Source organism: Arachis stenosperma, chromosome 3 (genome assembly GCF_014773155.1).
Source record: "Arachis stenosperma cultivar V10309 chromosome 3, arast.V10309.gnm1.PFL2, whole genome shotgun sequence".
Classification (NCBI taxonomy): Eukaryota; Viridiplantae; Streptophyta; class Magnoliopsida; order Fabales; family Fabaceae; genus Arachis; species Arachis stenosperma.
Window position 1 is genome coordinate 145,224,970 of NC_080379.1, and position 13,380 is coordinate 145,238,349.

The 13,380-nt window shown below is 36.9% G+C and overlaps 2 protein-coding genes across 2 annotated transcripts; both read right to left on the reverse strand.

Moving 5' to 3' along the window:
• Positions 1-5,265: 5,265 nt before the first annotated feature.
• Positions 5,266-8,956, reverse strand: LOC130966816 (uncharacterized). The gene is made up of 10 exons (XM_057891641.1): positions 8,952-8,956; positions 8,626-8,635; positions 8,401-8,535; positions 7,984-8,145; positions 7,535-7,613; positions 7,291-7,354; positions 7,101-7,182; positions 6,702-6,790; positions 6,055-6,381; positions 5,266-5,475 (listed from the first exon to the last, which is right to left on the reverse strand). Exons 1-9 carry the CDS (start codon positions 8,954-8,956, stop codon positions 6,174-6,176), a joined length of 834 nt encoding a protein of 277 aa, XP_057747624.1. The 3' UTR covers positions 5,266-5,475; positions 6,055-6,173.
• A 109-nt stretch (positions 8,957-9,065) lies between these two features.
• Positions 9,066-13,380, reverse strand: LOC130966818 (uncharacterized). Its single transcript, XM_057891642.1, has 4 exons — positions 13,249-13,380; positions 9,645-9,919; positions 9,170-9,261; positions 9,066-9,084 (listed from the first exon to the last, which is right to left on the reverse strand). The coding sequence occupies exons 1-4, from the start codon at positions 13,378-13,380 to the stop codon at positions 9,077-9,079; spliced, it is 507 nt and encodes a 168-aa protein (XP_057747625.1). The 3' UTR covers positions 9,066-9,076.

Consider the following 13,380-nt stretch of genomic DNA (forward strand, 5'->3'; position numbering starts at 1 on the left):
CTCACTTCTCTCTAGAATTAGGATTAGGATTAGGTTTAGTTCTTAGATCTAGATTTAGATTCATCTTCTTCTACTTTCATCTTCTCAATTCCTTGTAGTTACATTCATTCTTCTCCTATTCTTTTGGTGTAATCTCTTTTATGTTGTTCTTATATTTTGTTGTAGATCTAGTATTGTTCCTTCTACTTTCTTTCAATTCAATTCAAGGTAATTCATAATAATTGTGTTTCTTTTGATTGTTGTTGTTAATTTCTTTCAATAATTGTTGTTAGATTCTCTTCTTGTTGTCAATTTGCTTTGCTTTTCTTTTGTGCCTTCCAAGTGTTTGATGAAATGCTTGGTTGGATTTTAGTATAGGTTTTGTTCCTCTTGGCCTAGGTAGAGTAATTAGTGACTCTTGAGTTATCTAATTCTTTTGTTGGTTGATAATTAGAAGTTGCTAATTGATTTGAATGCCTCTAAAGCTAGTCTTTCCTTTAGGAGTTGATTAGGACTTGAGGAATCAAATTGATTCATCCACTTGACTTTCCTCCATGGTTAGAGGTTAACTAAGTGGGAGCAATACACAATTCTCATCACAATTGAGAAGGATAACTAGGATAGGACTTCTAGTTTTCATATCTTGCCAAGAGCTTTGTTAGTTGTTAGTTTATTTCCTTTGCCATTTATAATTCTTGTCTATAATCTCAAAAACCCCAAAATAACTCACAACCAATAACAAGACACTTTATTGTAAATCCTAGGGAGAACGACCCGAGGTTTAAATACTTCGGTTTATAGATTTTAGGGGTTTGTACTTGTGACAAACAAATTTTTGTATGAGAGGATTATTGTTTGGTTTAGGAACTATACTTGCAACGAGAATTCATTTGTGAAATTCTAAACCGTCAAAAATCCAATCATCAAAATGGCGCCGTTGCCGGGGATTTGCAATGGTGTTATGTTATTGGTTATTGTACATATGTGAATATTGTGAATATGTTTGTCTTTTGCTTGTTTGTTTAGTTTTTGTTAGGTTTAGGACTTCGTTGCTTATCTTTGTTAATTTTTGTTTTCTTTGCTATTATGAATTCTCATCCTCACTTTGGCTATGAGTTTGGCTCAAATTATGTTGTAAGAAATGGGAACTACAATGGTAATATGCATCAAGGATTTGGGCACAACCAAAGATGGGAAGAGCCTCAAGGGATTGATCAACCTTCTAGGCAACAACCTCCAACTCCTTATGGGTACAACTCTTATCCTAATGCATATCAATCTAATGGATGTGGTAACCCCTATTGTGATTGTCAACAACCACTACCACATGCCTATGAACTACCCACTCAACATGATTTTGAACCACCTTGCTCACAAACCCCATATCACCAAAACCCTCCATATGACCCCAATCCTTATCTACCATACCCACCACCTTATGAGCCATATGAACCATACATGGAACAACCACCATTCCAACACAATTACTCTCAAGAACCACCTCAATGCACACCATCTCCATACCCTTACCAAGAAGAACCACCTTCCTACTATAAACCCTCTCTCCAAAATAATGAACCCTCTTATCCACCCCAAGTCCCAATAGATGACTCTCTCACATTGCTACTTCAAGGACAAGCGGATATGCAAAGGAACACCCTAGAGTTTGTGACTAACTTGACCAAGGTAATGTCTACCTTAGCCTACAAATTTTTGAACACTCAAGGTGCTTCCGTGGCCACATGTGAAGAATCCATTGAAAATCATAGCATGAAGGAGAGATTGGAAAACCCGGTGGAAAATGAGGGAGGCTATTTTGTATTAGAGCAATTGGAGGAGCCTATGGTTATTGAAGAAAAGGAAAAAGTGGTCGAAGATTTAGGAGACGTTGAGAGTCCATGGGAATGTAGCATCATGGAAAACTCTTCCAAGAAGTTTGACATTGATGTTGAGGACGGTGCGCAACCTCCAAAGCATATCATGGTTGAAGACTTTGAAGAGGCTGATCAAGAGATGGACTCAATTATTGATGAGTTCCTATCCACAATTGAATCCTCTTCCATTGAGCTTGACATAGAGGGTAAGGAGGAAGATACCTCACCTCCCATACCCTTGGTAAGCCACGAAGAAAATATTAAATTGGAAGGAAGCTACCAAGAGGAAGAGGTTGAGGTTGATATAAGTTGTCAAGAGGTGGAAGTTACAAGGGAAGAGCACAAGAGCGTAGACATCGCAATGGCTAAGTGTGGGGAGGTCCCCCTTCCCAAGCCACCATCACCTAACATAACATTCAAGTGGGTAAAATTTCTATCCCTAAGCTTCACTTTCTCACTTGAATATGGGTTGATTGAAAATGATGGTCAACTTAGAGCTCTTTGTGGAGTTAAGAGTAAGAGGGAGTGGTGTAATGGTTGGAAAGAGAATGTTAAGCTCATTAAGGTTAAACCCTCAAGGCATAAATACTATGGTTGGAGGAATGCTAAATTGTATGGGTCTAGAAGGAGAATTTGGTGCATAAAGGAGAATTCTATATGCCTACCACCCAAGTTGAATCATGATGATCAACTAGAAGATGGGTGTGAAAATAAGATATGGGATCCCGGATCACAACATGAAGACCAATTTTGGGAGCTCATATCTTGGGGAGAACCTCACCCAAGTTTGGTGAAGATGGTTGGAAATTCTGTCAACCAATTGAGAAGCAAAGATCCTTGGAGATTCAAGGATGAGTATAAACATAAGCCACCATGACAATAAGCTCCTCAAATGTCCAACTTAAGGACTTAAACTAAAAGTGCTAGGTGGGAGACACCCCACCATGGTAAACTCTTTCCATCCTCTTTAGTTTTGTTTAATAAGTGATTTGAGTTGCCATTGTAGGTAGATTTTCATTTCATATTGATTTGTTTGTAAAGATTGGTTGTTAGTATGTTGTATTCATTAGTAATAGATGAATAAATCCTAAAATCAAATTGCATTTTTGTGAATTGTTTGATATTTGATTGAATAAAGAAGAGTTTTGGACATTATAGGGAGCTCTTGGGCATTTTTTCTGCTTTTTGGGCAAAAAAAAAAAAGGGGACATCGGCGCGCTAGCACGCTGTGCGCGCGCGCGCACATTGCACTTCCGCAACTTCTGGTACAAAAACCTGAGAGTTGTGCGCGCATTGTGCCAGCATTGTGCTGGGAGCACAAGCTCATCCACGCGTAAGCGCGCTGTGCGCGCGCGCGCGGATCGTCCCTGCTGCATCCACGCGTGAGCGCGCTGTGCGCGCGCGCGCGGATTGTCCCAACCTCATCCACGTGTAAGCGCGCTGTGCGCGCGCGCGCGGATTTGCCCCCTGCTTTTCCCCTTCCTCCTTTCTCCTTCTTTCCTCTTCTCTTCTTCTTTCTTTCTCATTTTTTTCTTCTTCCTTTCTTGAAAGATTTTTTTTTCTTTTCTCTTTTAATAAAATAAAAAAAAATATTTTTTTAATAATACAAAAAAATATAATAATAAATAAATAAAGAAATAAATAAAATACTAAAAAAAATAAAAAAATAATAAAAAATATATATAAAAAAAATTTTTTCTTCCATTTTCTTTTGTCTATTACATTTGCATACTTTTATTCTTTGCATTTTAATTTTGTTTCTATAATTTGTTCTCATTTTATTTTCTAAATCTCTCATTTTAATAATGGTGTTGAATTCTCTCACTCAATTGTTGAGAATTTCTTGCATTCGTTTTGATGCTTCATGACTTGTGTTACATTAATTGTAATATTTGTCAATACACAAGGTTAGTGCTTTAGTCCTTCCTAATTCATTATCCTTTGTTTTTGTACTTCTTCATCATTGAGTTAGGATGGGACCAAATACTCTCATGCTACCACAAATCTTGTTTGTGTCTATTCTTGTTTGATCTCGATGCTCAACATGCTTTTCATGCTTTGACTTTACTCTTGCATCAAGTATTAGTTGATATGCCCTTTGCTTATATTGTTTCCTCACTCACATGTTGTAGCTACCATGTAGTGGAGAACCATACTCTTATTTGGCATTAGCCCCCGCCTATGTTCTAACTGCTTTGATGTCTTTGTTATAGGCTTAATTTTCTTTTTTTTCTCTCCTTCTAGGTTGGCCACCAAGAAGGAAAGGAAAGGAAAAGCTTTTAAATGGGGCAACAAACAAGTCATCCGCACTACCATTTGAGGAGCTCATCAATTGTCGCAACCCGTCCACCGTGCTCTTCTTTGCATGCACCGAGGACGGTGCAATCTTCAAGTGTGGGGAGGTCGTCCGACCGATCTCCATGGGTAACAATTTCCTTTTCAACACCAATTCTTAGTTTTCTTTGTTAGATTAGTTATTGCATTGCATGATAGGTTGCATGTTAGTTAGAATTTGTACATATTTTACTACCTTCTTCTTATTAGGACTACTTGGTTAGAGTGATGATTTCTTTCCCAAGAAACCATTTTAGGGCAACCTACCAATTTGAAAAAGAAAATTTGTGGAACTTGCTTGAAAGAATTTATTTTGGAACATGGTTTTTGAGCTAAGAACACAAGCTTGCGAGATTCGAGCCTAATGGTGTGGTTACATCTTATAACCACTCATTTTCCCTTCTTGTGTGCATTATTCTCTTTCTATGATTGTAATCTTTGATTTGTTTGATTCTTTATGTCCATTAGTTTGTGTATTCATGCATTTATATGATTGAGGCCATCATTTCGTTAGCTCACTTACCCAAATGGCCTTACCTTTTATCTTCCTTTGTTAGCCAAATTTGAGCCTACGCTTAACCCACTTGTTCTTTAATTTAGCACACACTACAAGAAAATAAGCTTTCTGCCATGCTTTAAAAGCGTGCCGAAAAGTACAAAAAAATGTGCCGATAGCTTTTCGCCACGCTTTTTGAACTTTCGGCACGCTTATGAAAGGGTCACATCTGCCAGCGTGCCGATTGCTCTATCGCCACGCTTTTGTGGTTCTATTGGCACGCTTTTTTTGTTGGCACGCTTTCATTTCTTTCCACGCTTAAAAGCGTAGCCATAGGTCTTAACCTATAGGTACGCTTTTAAAACGTCCCAGAATGTTTGTTTTGGATACTCTTTAAAAACGTGCCGATAGAGAAAGATATGTCTACACTTTTTAAAGCGTGGCGATAGCTAGTTATATGGCCACACTTTAAAAGCGTGGCGATAGCTTTATAAAATTAAAAAAAAAAAATCCTTTTTCTTATTTTTACCTACAAAATATAAATTTTCAAACCTTTTTTATTACTAAACCTACAAATATAGCATGCAACTTTTAGTACAACATAAATTAAACAATAATTAGTGACAATTTTTGCGATAATTGTTTTATACATTAAAAAACTAATACTCAAATACAAAATAAATCTTGAGTTCGAATTCCAAAACTAAAAATTGAAAAAAAATACAGAAATAATACAACTTAAGCTCAGTCTCATTACAATTAGTAGCAAGGTTTTCAACTTCAGCCAGAATCCTGCAAAACCATTCAATTATACTGCATAAATATAAGCTCAGTCTCATTAATTACGAGTAAATTTTTCAACACTAGCTCCTGAGCTAATGAGCATTCACTTTAACAAGGAGAGAACAGAGATATAGTTCTTTGTTCATCTTTTAATGCATGCATTTATACATTCATTTTCTACTTGAAACCAATTCTGGATTAAGAAAGATGATCATTCCCATTCAATAAAGTGAATTTACTTGCCAAGCATACTAGAGAGCAATTTAACATTAGAAAAAAGGGATCAACCAGCAATTTACCCTCCTCTTACTGCTAAGTCAAACTTTGTTAGTTCCTTCTCTTCCTTTCTCGGTTACCATATTTCAACAAATTACATTGTCAAAAGAACACAACCATGTCTATACTCTATGGACTTGTTAGCTACTTTGGTTCTCTCAGTTTATTTGCATATTCTATACTGAATTTCCGCTTAAAGAATACTTATAATTTAATAAAAAGTAGTTCATGTAGAAGTTTTTCTAGTAACTAGATTAGATATGGTAAAGAACAAAAGAAGGAAAGGATGTGAAGATAGGAGCAACCACTTACCATACCACTTGGCGAGTTCATCATTGGCAGGAGTGACAGCAGCAGCAGCTTTCTTTGAAGGAGGAGGTGGTGCTGCCTTCTTCTTACCAAAGAGAGCCACAGTCTCGAAGGTGGCAGGGCTAGAAGCTGATGGTGCTGACCTTGTTGCACCACTCAACTTGATGGGGTTTCCAAGCATCTCTGACACCCCAATTGAAGCCATGTTCTAACCTCAATATCTTCTGGACCTCTTTTGGCAGATGTGTGATCTGAGTCTCATCAAAATGTACATGCATGACTTGGTTTGTCCGCTCATAAATGTGTGCTAAAGGGAGATATGATATATAACTGAAAATAAAAAGGAATCCAGAGCAAGAACATTTAGAATATTTTATGAGCCAAAATATGACAATAATACTACTGGACAATATGACGTAGGCATTCAAAATGAACTCACACATCAGAAGGGCCAAATTTTTCATCCATAGTGGTCCCAGCAACATTTTCAATGAAGTTTGCATGGGTCAAGACAGCCCCCTGAAGAAAATTCGTTTAGCAGAAGGATAAATGAAGAATGTTCTATAAAGTGACCATTACCAAGGAAAGCATTTCATGCACACAACATCTACCATAAACAAAAAATAGTAATTTGGCAAGAACCTACTCACCTTTGGGGTTCCAGTTGTACCACTTGTATAGCAAATAGTTGCAACATCATCAGGTTTTGGTGGCTAAAGGGCTGAAGATTACTGCTTCCCTACATCCAAGGCAGAAAAAGGCAAGTGGTAACAAGTACTTAGCAATGAAATCATAAATGATGCTTCTTGAATAAATAAAATTATAAATCATTAGCAACTACAGATGGTGCTAAGAAACTACAATCACCATGTTAGTGCAAAGAAAAAATAGTAAAAAGAAATATTTTGTGTTTCTTTTATAAAATAGAAAATAATAAAAAGAAAAGGGAGAGCAAGCTCCTGGAAATGCACGTACCAGTGGTTAGGTAATAATATATGCCAAGTATTGAAATAAATAATTGAGGTTCATGACTATATTATAGAATTAACCTTTGGAATTCCATAATAAATCAGACCAGAGCCTATAGCTGACCGTGCAGTACCTGCTTCTCCAAAAGTCATCCACTTGTACCTTGACAGTGGAATAAGAGTGGAAATAATGAGTTCTTCATAAATAAGTTTTATTATAAAAGAAAAGAAGGACAAAAAAGCATAATGGATAAATAATTGAGCTGCTTACTCCCCAACTATTCCATCAACACGGTTTTGGGTTCCCAGATACTTATAGTCTCGAAAAGTGTCAACTGAACGCCTATGATTGAACATTTCGATAAAATCCTTTTGGAAAGCCATTATAACCAACAATTTCAGATAAGATACGAAATAAAAAGTAAAAAATAAAAAAAGGAGTTCTAATAACACAGCTGCAGCAACAAGAAGGATAATGAGATCTGATAACAATTAAGTTTTGAAGAGTTACTGACCTCTGCAGGGCAGAATAAATGCAACTTCACAAGTAGAGAAGTGAATAAGCCTCTTGTTATTCTCAGAGTAGTACTTCACCTGAAACAGAAACAACACATCAAAAATCATAATCACACATCCCATTAAGCTCCAACATGAATATTTGGCCTTTAATTATTTACAATTTGACCTAATCACACAAAGAACACGTACCAAAGGGAGAGCATCGGTGAAGTTGCTGTAAATTGTGTCAAGATAAGAAAAAAAAAAGTATGTATTTAGCTAGATTCATACTGAAAAGTCAAAAGGCAAAAAAAAAAAAAAACCAATGCTCATGGAAAAACCTTTTTTTCTCAAATATTTTTTTTCTATTTCTCTCGCCGGAGACTCAGATTCTATTGGAAAAACCAATGCTAACAACAGCTACCATTTTTGTTTGAAGAAAACTTAACCCAACACACAAAACAACCTTAATTGGAGGGCTGGCATCTACAGCTTTGAGGGACTTATATAACTCTCGAAGCTGCTCACTCCGCTGCAACCCTATCTGATCAGAATTGAGTTCCACTCCTTGACTTGTCTTCCTTGTCTTAATGTCTCTATTGTAATATCCTTCCCCCAACTCAACACCCTACTAAATGGGCACCATGAATAGAAAGAAATTGATTTTGAATAGTAGTATTATTGAATTGTGGTGTTGTCTAAGAAGCTATTCTATTGAGTTGTTCATATTAGAGAAGAAGAAGAAACAAGTCATGATGTGTTTCGTCATATGAAGTCCATTGAGGTATTTTCACAAACAACACATATTCAAGAAACAGAAAATGAAAAAAAAATCACAAAACAGAACTGAAATTCAAGGAAACAGTTAGTTAGAAGTTAGTACCTGAGTTGGGTAGATGAAGTAGACCAGAATATTGCATAGCTCCACTGGATGCTTCTCACAGACAAAGCAATCTGTTCTTTGAAGTTCTCCAGCAACATTTCCTTGTTCTTTGGGTTCAGGAAAATAACCTTTCAGCTTGAATCATACTTGATTCTCCCCATGAAACCTAAAAAATGAATTAAGCAAACTCTTAAAAAATTTGGACTAGAAAACACATTGGTATACCAGACAGCAGCTGACAGAATTTATATCTTTATCAGTTTTACAAAGGGCATTTGTGAAGAATACAAAAACAGAAGAATTTTTATAGGAAAGATAAAATCTGAGTTTCCAATGGCATTAAACACATAGAAGTTCACTTTTTCTATAAAATCATTTCCCTTTTGTATTAGTAAAACTCTCTCTATACTAAATCATATATGCAGAGAACACATTAGGATAAAAAGTAAAAACATATATCCAAGCCCCAAAAAAATGAGTATGAACAGAGGATACTTATTTGATTCAGGTCAAATGCTTAGCTTCCTACCATCAGATTATTGCAAAATTACAGCATTTAAGCTGGGAAATAATTTTCTTTTGATGAAATGCAAACCGCAGTACATAAGCCTATTACATGTCTTGAAGGTTGAAAGTTTGAAACTTCTTTGATGGAGCTGCCTGTAATTGAAACTTTTTATCTAACTATTCAATTCCATTAGACAAAAATCAAATACAAAAACGAAAATAAATTGAGCACTCACATAGTTGCATAGAACTTCCAACACACCTTTATCACAGATACACTGCTGCACCAAGACCGTTCTAGGTGGCAGTGCACCAGAGACCCTCACACCCTCAAGAAACCTCCATTTAGTATTCCTTTACCAAAAAATTGAAGACAAACATCAGAAACCATTCCAATAAGCAATTTACATCATAATCAAACAAAATAACAAATGATCAAATCACTCAAACCTTATATCAAGTATATGTACTATTCGAACAAATGCATGCGTGTCATGGTAAGGCAAAGCACATATAATAAAATAGACAATCCATCACATTCCCCACACGAATGCAGTCAAACTAGAGAGTTCACCACATAATAGAAACAAAACAAAAAGAGAGGTGATTACAGTTGCAAGAGATGATTATATAAGAAAAGAAAACATTAATCAGCGTTATAGTGAGGGTTGAAATAGAAAAATTTGTGGAGGGTTGAAACAGAGAAACAAAAAGGGATTAAATCTTTAAATCCGTACCTTCTTGTGTTATGGTGAGGGTTGAGCACCGATTGAGGGAGGAACGGCGATTGAGGGAGAGGCAGCGACGATTGAGTCAGCGTCGACGGAGGTAAGGTTTGAGCGAGAGAGAGCGAGCGCCGATGGAGGCCTTGCGAGTGAGAGTGAACGCCGACAGAGGGCGCGCCGATGGAGGGTGCACTGACGGAGGCAGCACCGATTGAAGTTTCCAAGAGTTGCGAAAGAGGGATAAAGGGTTGCAAGAGAAGGATAGAGGGTTGCAAGTTGAGAGCGGGCTACGACCTGAAAGATGAAGATGGATTCTCACTTCTCGGTGATGAAGAGGGCTGCGAGCTGAGAGGGCTGCGAACTGAGAGAGGGCTATGAAAGTTTAGGGTTCTTAGTTGAGTAACGGAGATATTCGAGGGTTTGGGTTCTCACTTCTAAGTGAGGGCTGCTTTGAGTATTCTGATAAAGAAATTAAGTGTTTGAGTGAGAAATTAAATTAAGTGGGAATTCTATCGTTACGCTTTTTTAGGGTCCCAAATAATTAAAGGTTATAGGCACGCTTTAAAATGTGCCTGTATATTCTGACAAACTAGCCACGTTTTAAAAGTGTACCTATTTCTCTCTATGGGTACGCTTTTAAAGCGTGGCAAAAAAAGGATGGCTAAATCATGAATCAGTGGTCACCCTCGTAAAAAGCGTGCCGATTTCCCTCTATGGCCACGCTTTTGAAGCGTGCCAAAAAAAAGCGTGGCCAAATCACAAATCAGTGGCCACCCTCGCAAAAGCGTACCCATAGACCACTTTTGGGCACGCTTTAAAAGCGTGGCAAGAAAAAAGGGTGCCGACAGGCCTTTTTTCTTGTAGTGACATTACAAGCCTTAAAGCGAAAAACAATAAATGTCCTTAATTTGGATCTTTGATTGGCTTAGGCTAGTGTGTGTGAGTATCATTCAAGTGTGGGAACCTTGGGACATTGGGTGAATAAAAGGGTAGTTTTATATTATTAGTGTAAATATTGGGAATTGGGTACATACTCATGTATTGATCAAATGTAAAACCTTATGCATTGATGCTCTTGTATATAAAAAAAATAAGAAAAAAAAGAAAAGAAAAAGAAAAAAAACAATATGAAAAAGAAAAAAAAATATAGAAAAAAAAAGAAGAAAAAGAAAGAAATAAAATGGGACAAAATGCCCCAAAGTAAAGTCCAATAAAGATCAATGCACAAGTGTTGTGAAATGAAAAGAAAATGCATGAGTATGTGAAAAAGTGAGAAATGGGTAGTTAGGTTAGAACTCAATTGTATAGGATGTCATAGGTTAGGTGGGAAAGTTTAAGTTAATCAAAGATTCAAATCCTAAGTCCACTAGCCATATATGATCCTACCTTGACTCTAGCCCCATTACAACCTAAAGAAAAGACCTCATGATACATGTATGCATGCATTGAATAATTGTTGATTGTTAGAAGATAAACAAATCTTGGAAAGCATGATTAGGGGAGAATTGAGTGAATCAACCCCAAACACCGAGTGACTAGAGTGCAAACACTTCCGGTGAGGGTTCGATGCTCAATTCCTTGATTCCCGGCTTTCATGAGCATTCTTCTTGCAAGTCTACTTGAACTTCATTTTGATATTCGAATTGGTAGGATTCATGAATCGTTATATGATCTTGGCCCTACTTGTGCATGTATGACTTGGAGGATTGATTTATTTTTAACCAAGTAAGTAAAACCATTTTGCATTTAGTTGCATCCATTTAGATAGTTGCATATAGTTTAGGTTGCATATAGTTTATTTACATTGAATAAATGTTGATACCCTTTGCTTTCTCTCTTGGCTTAAGCATGAGGACATACTTGGTTTAAGTGTGGGGAGGTTGACAAACCCCATTTTGACGGTTTATCTTGTATTGAATCTAGGGGATTTTATCACCTTTTACCCACATTTATTCAATGAAATAGCATGGTTTTGTATATTCTCCTTTAATTGTGCTTAAAAGTGAAAACATGCTTTTTAGGTCTTAAAATAGCTAAATCTAATTCTCCTTGATTCCATTAGATGCCTTGATATGTTTTTTTAAGTGATTTAAGGTTTAGGAGGTAAAGATTGGATCAAGGGAATGAAGAAAGAAGCATGAAAAGTTGGAGAATTCATGAAGAAATGAAAGAACCGGAAAGCTGTCAAGCCGACCTCTTTGCACTTAAATGACCATAACTTGAGCTACAGAGGTCCAAATGATGCGGTTCCAGTTGGGTTAGAAAGCTAACATCCGGAGCTTCAAAACGATATAAGATTTGCTATAGTTGCTACACGTATGGTGGCGCGCACGCGCAAAGTACACGCACGCGCCGTTGCTGCCACCTAGTTCACTTAAAGCAACATGTGGCCAGCGATTTTAGAAGCCTTGTGGGTCCAATCCAACTCATTTCTGATGCTATTTAAGCCAAGGATTGAAGGGGAATCAACATACTTTTCATACTTTACATGTTAGTTACCATTAGTCATAGTTTAGTTTTAGAAGTAGTTAGAACTAGTTTCTAGAGAGAGAAGCTCTCACTTCTCTCTAGAATTAGGATTAGGATTAGGTTTAGTTCTTAGATCTAGATTTAGATTCATCTTCTTCTACTTCCATCTTCTCAATTCCTTGTAGTTACATTCATTCTTCTCCTATTCTTTTGGTGTAATCTCTTTTATGTTGTTCTTATATTTTGTTGTAGATCTAGTATTGTTCCTTCTACTTTCTTTCAATTCAATTCAAGGTAATTCATAATAATTGTGTTTCTTTTGATTGTTGTTGTTAATTTCTTTCAATAATTGTTGTTAGATTCTCTTCTTGTTGTCAATTTGCTTTGCTTTTCTTTTGTGCCTTCCAAGTGTTTGATGAAATGCTTGGTTGGATTTTAGTATAGGTTTTGTTCCTCTTGGCCTAGGTAGAGTAATTAGTGACTCTTGAGTTATCTAATTCTTTTGTTGGTTGATAATTAGAAGTTGCTAATTGATTTGAATGCCTCTAAAGCTAGTCTTTCCTTTAGGAGTTGATTAGGACTTGAGGAATCAAATTGATTCATCCACTTGACTTTCCTCCATGGTTAGAGGTTAACTAAGTGGGAGCAATACACAATTCTCATCACAATTGAGAAGGATAACTAGGATAGGACTTCTAGTTTTCATATCTTGCCAAGAGCTTTGTTAGTTGTTAGTTTATTTCCTTTGCCATTTATAATTCTTGTCTATAATCTCAAAAACCCCAAAATAACTCACAACCAATAACAAGACACTTTATTGTAAATCCTAGGGAGAACGACCCGAGGTTTAAATACTTCGGTTTATAGATTTTAGGGGTTTGTACTTGTGACAAACAAATTTTTGTATGAGAGGATTATTGTTTGGTTTAGGAACTATACTTGCAACGAGAATTCATTTGTGAAATTCTAAACCGTCAAAAATCCAATCATCAGACGCCTCGATTGCGGTCGTACTGGGTTCGGATTCACCGTGTGGACGAGCTCCCGTTGTGAAAGGAAAAAAGGGGGTGCCACCTGCAAAGACACTCCGACGCCCTAGTCAGATAGTGTGCAGGCGGGGAAAATGATAGGAGGAAAGGTGACGTACCTTAGGGGAAGGGCAGGTCCTTCCCCATTTATACCGTGTCAGAGGTGGGCCCTGCAAAGACAGGCCCACTTTCCTCGAAGCTTCCTTGCAGCTGCTATGGAAAGCTGTCAAGGACGCGTGTTCGGGTCGCAT